At 35.6% G+C, this 6,987-nt stretch overlaps 1 protein-coding gene across 1 annotated transcript; it reads left to right on the top strand.

Moving 5' to 3' along the window:
• Positions 1-2,310: 2,310 nt before the first annotated feature.
• Positions 2,311-5,420, top strand: LOC108966243 (division abnormally delayed protein-like; the record flags this gene model as incomplete). The annotated part of the gene is given in 2 exon segments (XM_018928990.1): positions 2,311-3,255; positions 4,736-5,420. A coding segment is annotated over 1 exon segment (355 nt), but the record flags the coding sequence as incomplete, so codon positions are not given.
• Positions 5,421-6,987: the final 1,567 nt, after the last annotated feature.

Genomic DNA, 6,987 nt, shown 5'->3' with positions numbered 1-6,987 from the left:
GTTTCCTTGTTACAAATTAATAAATTAGTGCCTGGGGTTTAAGATTTTTTTCTAGGAAACTTTTATGACGGCATTCGAAATATATTTTACAATACGAAAGCTTAATTATTAATTTAAGTTATAAAGGGCTGTACAGAAAATAAATTTAAAATCAACAAAAAGTTTAGCCAAGATGATGAGCAACGGAATTTAGGAACACAATAGTGATTGTCATTCTAAGAAATTATTATAATGGGTTTTTAGGCATTATAAGAGGATCTCCCGGAGATCAGTCTAAGTTCCTTTCCAAATAAATATTTTTACTAATACTAGGTATTAAAATACTGTTAAAAGATACCGTAATATGTTTCCACATTTTTGATACATCAAATTTAAAAGTTTCACAGCAAAAAATCTAGAAAATTCCCATATATCCGTATATGGCCATTTCTTATAGCGAGTATTTGGAAAGTTTGCTTGCGGTGTTTGGCTTTTAAAGCAATTCGGCTTCAGGCTTCCAAGCCAGACTCAAACATTCTCTTAATATTTCTCTCAGCGGTAGATTAAAATATCCCAACGTCTGCTGATAAAACATGTTCGTACCTACATACCTAGTGTGTTGAAAAGATTTCCAAATTTCAAATTTCTCAGTTTTGACAACCAATAATCGAATATGATGATAAAAGTGCTATATGTTTTGCAAGATGTTGAAGTTTAGAATTATCATCTTATTCTGCATATAATTTTTGAGCTGTATTCTAAATTTATGGATGTGTTCTTGGGATTCAAAATATAACGAATGGCGTAAATTTTAGTTTAAATTGTCCAATTTTTGARTATGTGCATAAAGGCCTGATATATCATTTCTACCATAATTTTACGGAATTAAATAAATGATTGTTTTAATTGTTTTTATGTTTTAAAAATTAAGAGCATAAAGTAAAATATRAATATTTTCGAGTTATAAGTGATCTCCAACGGCGCTAAAAAATGGTTATCCTCAACTGTCCTGAACGTAGATGAAACCTAAAACTAATAAGTCTATGACATATTGACGAAAAAGTCAAAACTTGATAATATGGGGGCATTTAAAAAAAGTAGAACTTTACCTAAAACGTTAATGGGGTTTCAATGAGATCAAGGTAAGTAATTGTATGAAGAGATATGTATAATACAGAACAATTCTTATATTAGACAATTGGTTACGCAAGCAAACTTAAAAAAATTTAGTTTTGAGAAAAACTTTGAAAGATAAACTTATTGAGATGATTGACCTGAAGTCTGTAACTCAAAAACTATTTTTGATAATTATGAGATGAATATGACAAAGAGAAGTTCCTTAAATGAACTTAACTCCGATGGTTCATTTTGTATAGCAACTAACATATATACTACAATGATCCTATCTGAACGATTTCTTTTGATATTGCAGTAATGTCTTAGACAATAGCCCATGCCAAATTTGGTAAAGATCTCGTCAAATGAAAAATATTTCCACGCACGCATTTCGATCGTTCAGTTTGAATGAGAGCTATTTGTAATATTGGTCCAATATCCGCCGTTCCAACAAATGAGCAGCTTCTTGCGTAGAAAAGGACATGTGACATTTTAGATGGATATCTCAAAAATTGAGAGATTAGACAGGGCGACGCGGTTAAATCGGTTCACCTCATCATGCTGATTATTGACATATGTATGTATATACATACAACTTCCTGGCAAATTTAATATACATATATGTATACAGATATATGTACCTTGTTCAGGATAAATTTATTGCTATATGTTTGGAATATTTGAGGTGTTTCATTAATTAAAAGACAACAACTTAATTTTATTGGCAACTCAAGGAAAACGCATTTTCATTTTTTTGTAATTTTTTATTTTTTTTTTAATTCAGTGTAATAATTTTAACATTGATTATCCGATATCTGTTTATAACCAATTATACAAGTTATGTGCAGTGTACTTCATGATTAGAAAATTTTTAAATTTTATTATTTTGGTTGAACTTAACTTTAATTTTTAATTGAAATATTTAATTTCTTAACATTTTTGTTGAACTTCTTCTATACAAAAACTTACGTTTCGCTATTCTCTCGTCGCCACCACTGTATTAGCCAGCAGAAATCTGTTCTACCGGCATTTTGTTCCAACTCAAACACCGGACACGAACATTTCGAGCGAACATTGCAACCGTGCAACCGAACATCGAACAACGAACTTGTGCGAAGCGAACATTGAACTCAATGTTCGATCCAATCCGTAGCGAACATTTCCCAAAATTCTCGCTATTCAAACGCTATACGTACCCGGGTTGTTGGACTGTTCGGACGTGCATAGTGGAGAAACGGTTATTTAACGCGAGTTAACCAAATGAGTACAGTGGAGAAAAAAGAAATAGAGCTAATAAAATARAAAAAGAAATACCGTGCAATAGTCATAGCCAGCAAATGAAGAGTCAAAAGCGCTGTGAGACGCGCGAAGTTTATAATTAAACGCAAGTGGAGAAGCAGAGGAAAATATTAGTGTTAAGAAAAGAAAAGTAAATGAAATAAGCAATAACAGAATCAATGCATGAAATATAAGCGAATAAACACGAAGTGAGTAAATAAAATCAAAGAAGCGCAGCGACGTGCGTTTGCTAGTGAAGATTGTGTTTTGTGTTTGAAGGCGAGCAAAAAATAAAAGTTCAGAAGAAATTGAGAAAAAAAATATTTACATATGTGTGTAATATCCATTGATTGGAAGTGTGTATGCTATTAACAGTGCAGAGTTCAGCGCAAACGAAATTTTGTATAAATTATTAATTTCATGTCGCAACACGGTGTTTTGTTGCATTTTTGGTTGTGGTAGTTCAAATTTTTGCAAAGTCTGTGAGTATTCTCAGTGTTGGCCGTGTCTTGACCAGCTTTATTGGCCTTAAACCTTCTATGTTTTTGTCAGCGCGTTGTGTTTTTGCGGTTTAGTGGACGATTATGTCACTTTTTTTAAAAGCGTTTGCAGTGTTCTTGCGAGCGAGCGCCTAATAATAATCAAAGCAGACAAGCAAATACAAATAAAATACTGAAAATAGAACAAGCGATTAATGATTGCGCGTTGTAAGAGAAGCGAAAACAAAAACAAAATCAATAAAAACACACAAGTCTTGTTGCTACAATCGTTTATAAGCTGCAAGTAGTTGTGTAAATTTTGTGATTTTGTATAAGTGGTTGAATGTCTGTGCGCGAAGTGGGAACAAGTGACAACAAAAATCAGCTGCTGAGCAATAAAAACGTGAGTTATATGAGCGCGCGTTATTATAGCGTTAGCCAAAAAGGCATACAAAATTATGCATTCTATTAAGATTTTGTTAGCGTTTCGCTTAATGTGTCATTTCGCACATTAAACCGACGCGCGGTCATAGCCAAAGAAACGTGCCAAACAAACTTCTAAAATAATAGCAAAACGCTCGTGAAAAAACAATCAGTCAACAGCGCTACGATCAAGTGCAAATAAGTAGAACGAAAGGTGACCCCGCTGTTTGTTTGCCGTTCTTATGATTGAGCGCTGCTAACGTCGTCTGCAGACGCGTCGCAACGTGTTACGCCGCAGCCCTGCAAGTAAGAAAATAAACATATGGACGATTTATTCACGTTCTTCTTTCTTTTGTATCTTCTGCCGGTTTATCGGTCACATTGAGATATTGCCGTTTAACTGTCGGGTATTGCTGGCGGTCGTCGAACGTGTTGCTCAAATTGAATTAGACGCGCACGTAAGTAAATAAACGCGTTTGTGCGCGCGGTGGGAGGACATAGAGTGTTAGACGCGCAGCGCGGCAGACGCGTTCCTAAAAGCTTGAGCGCTTGGTCAATTGGCCGTGCACGATTTACGCGCAGTTGTGTGAAACGCTTGGTAGCGTGGTTAAACGGAGACAGCGAATATAAGAGTAGTCAAATTAAATGCGACAGCTTCGAATACGATTTCCTATGTGAATAAATAAATCTTAACTTTTCAAGGCGGTGAAAATTGTGATTTTTCCCGAGCAGAAATTATATAAGCGCTTTGACTCTCACATGTACACTCAGCGCAGTGCCGCACTGTGGTCGTTTCAGCTAAATTTAACTTCACTATTGACAAGTGTGTGCGGAAGCGTTTCGATTGTATCATACAACGCGACAACCTGTCAGCAGCGCGACTTTCATTGTTGGCCGAGCGCTTGCAATAAGAGACAGTCAGCTGTTCGGGTTAAGACACACATACACATACTTAGATAAAGAGGGAAGCAAGAAAGTGTGCGGCGGCTAAAAATAAACGCGAGTGCAGCATTCCTAAAGCACAATAGACAATCGGAAGAAAGTGACGCAAAGTGGAAGAAAAACACTTGGCGCTGATTTATGCCACAATTAGCGGCGAGTTGCGGCGTCTTATACGTATAAAAAGTGCTGACAGTAACACATGTGAACAACATTGAACATTTAACACATTTGTGAGACGTGCAACGGCAGGTGGCAAGTTGTGAAAAAAAGAATACACGCATTGTTATTGATCAAAAAGTGATACTTATTGTTGTCACTATAATTTTTGTTGTGAAAATATTTTTTTGTTTTATATATTTAGTAGATATATAGCCATTTCATGGGCGTTCGTGCAAAATCAAAGTGTTTCATTGTGAAATTAAATTCTAATTAAATCTATTAATTGGCCGAGATTTTCTAAAATTCGATTTTTCTAAAACCGGTTATTTCCTTTTTCATATTGTTTTTGTTTTTTACAGTTTTGTGTTATGTGTTTTCGATTGGCGGTCCAACATAAAGGCGACGTCTTGTGTTAATTATTTGCATACTCTTACATCAAAGGGAAGTTGCCGACGACATTATAACAACAAAATTAATAATAACAATCAGAATTAAATTAAACTACAACAACAGTCAGAATAATTAAAGCACATTAAAAGTAGTTAAATATCGCCTGTTGGGCGTTTATAACACGCATAAAGTCATATTAAGCGCTCTAAAGCCATACAACAACAGCAACAAGCAAGCAAAAAGTGTGCGCACCAAATTTGTTGTTACTACTACGCACCTACACACGCACACGTGCTAGTATGGCTCACGCCGTCGAAGTTGCCGGCAAACGGAATGCCACAAAGCCAATAACAGCAGCAGCAGCGCATAAAAAACAACAACTACGTCGACTATTTCTGCTGTTGCAAGTTTGCATTGCCGTTTTAGTGGCCAGCAGTTGTTTGGCATTGCCATCGGCGGCCGACGCGAAACATCTCGATGGTCATCATTTTCATGCTCATCATGACCAACAACAACAACAGCATGCACATCACAGGCGCCGCTTGCAGCGCGATTCGACCAGTAAAATTTTAAACACACGCGAACAGTGCAACAGCGTGCGGGATTACTTCGAGACGATCGACGTTAAGCTGATTGGCAACTTTGAGGAAAAAGGTGAGTGAGAAAAGAAAAAAACTGTTTTGTTGTTTTTGTAAGTTAAGTTAAGTTCCCAATTCACTAAGTAAGTCAGACGGACAGCTAGTGAATGTGGCAAGTAGCGCTTATTACCGCCGTATCTAAAAACTTTTGCCAATGACTTGAAATAAGATGCGGCAAGTGTGTCCACTGTAGTTTGTGCGTGCGAAATTGATGTGGGTGTACCGTTAAAGCATATTTCATGAAATGTCAATTGCAAGTTTTCACTTTGAAAGTTAAGTTGATTTCTGGTTTGTGGCGATTAAGTGATAAGAAAGCAAATGTGGTATGCAACTCGAACTTAGCCACAGTAACCACAAGGGCGAGCGAGTTTCCTGAAATAATTAATTATACAATGTAACTCACATAAAACATAAAAAATGTCAAGCAAAGTAATGCAAGTAAAAATCATTGAATAAAAATCCTTAAATTAATTTCAAAGCCTTGCATACAATTAACAATGCAACATACAAAGGAAGCAAGTTGCCGGCAATAAGAAGCAAAAAACTGGTTGCGCTTCGCCGCATGCACTTCAAAACTTGCTGCGAAAGCAAAGCAAATTCACAGCTTTGTGTGTTTAACAAATTTCACGTAACAAAGTAAGTGCGCGGGCAATAATGTTTGTGTGTTGGTGACCCACCTTTGGTGTACCGCGCTGCCGACAGCTAGTGGGAAGTAGATAAAGCAACAACAAAACAAAGCAAATAAAAAACTTCGCTTGCTTTGAGTTGCTTTTAGACGATTTGAGAGCTTTACCTTTGAGTAACGACAAATATACAGAGTGAGGCAATGAAGGGAATAAGAATTTTTCGGGTGCATAGAATTTCTATTTTCAACATTTACATGAGAGTAAATCATTGTTCAGACTCAAAATTCAGGAGTAAATGTTTAAGAGAGCTTTTGAACCAGCTTTTCAAATAGAATTATACTCCATATGGGTTGTCAGAAAACTGAAAAGCGGTAATATGGCAAGTAAGACGAAGTTTCTGGTTTTTTGATTTCTGAAATTCAAGGTTGCTTTAAATATTCTAATGCAATTGAAAACTCATAGGGGTTTGAAATGTTCAGAAAACTAAAAATGTTTCGAAAGCTCTAAGATAAATCGTTTTCGAAAGCTTTATACGCTAGTCATTCCAAAACTATCAAAAGCTTTATATGCCAGTGCTTATATGTGTATTCGTTCCAATGTTTGAAAAGATCAGAAATTCAAATATTTCGAAAGCTCTAAGGACAATATTTAGAGGCAAATCGTTTTCCGAAAGCATTATACGCAAGTGCTTATATAATAATTCTGGAATTATCAAAAGCTTTGTATGTCAATGCTTATATATTCATTCCGAAATTATCAAAAGCTTTATTCTGCTTTCATTAGAAAACAATCGAAAGCTTAAAACCCGAAAAATTATTTTATTCATTGCGATAATACTTATTATTGACTAATGTAATGACATGTACAGCCATTGAAAGCTCTGAAAGCAGTAAAAGTGATGACAGCTTTTTAAGCAATATTTTGTGACCAATTTTGTGCTGAAAGCTCAATAAGTGA

This window comes from Bactrocera latifrons, unplaced genomic scaffold (assembly GCF_001853355.1).
Source record: "Bactrocera latifrons isolate USDA-ARS-PBARC rearing strain unplaced genomic scaffold, ASM185335v1 scaffold_1574, whole genome shotgun sequence".
Taxonomy (NCBI): domain Eukaryota; kingdom Metazoa; phylum Arthropoda; class Insecta; order Diptera; family Tephritidae; genus Bactrocera; species Bactrocera latifrons.
This window is presented reverse-complemented; position numbering and strand designations above follow the sequence as displayed.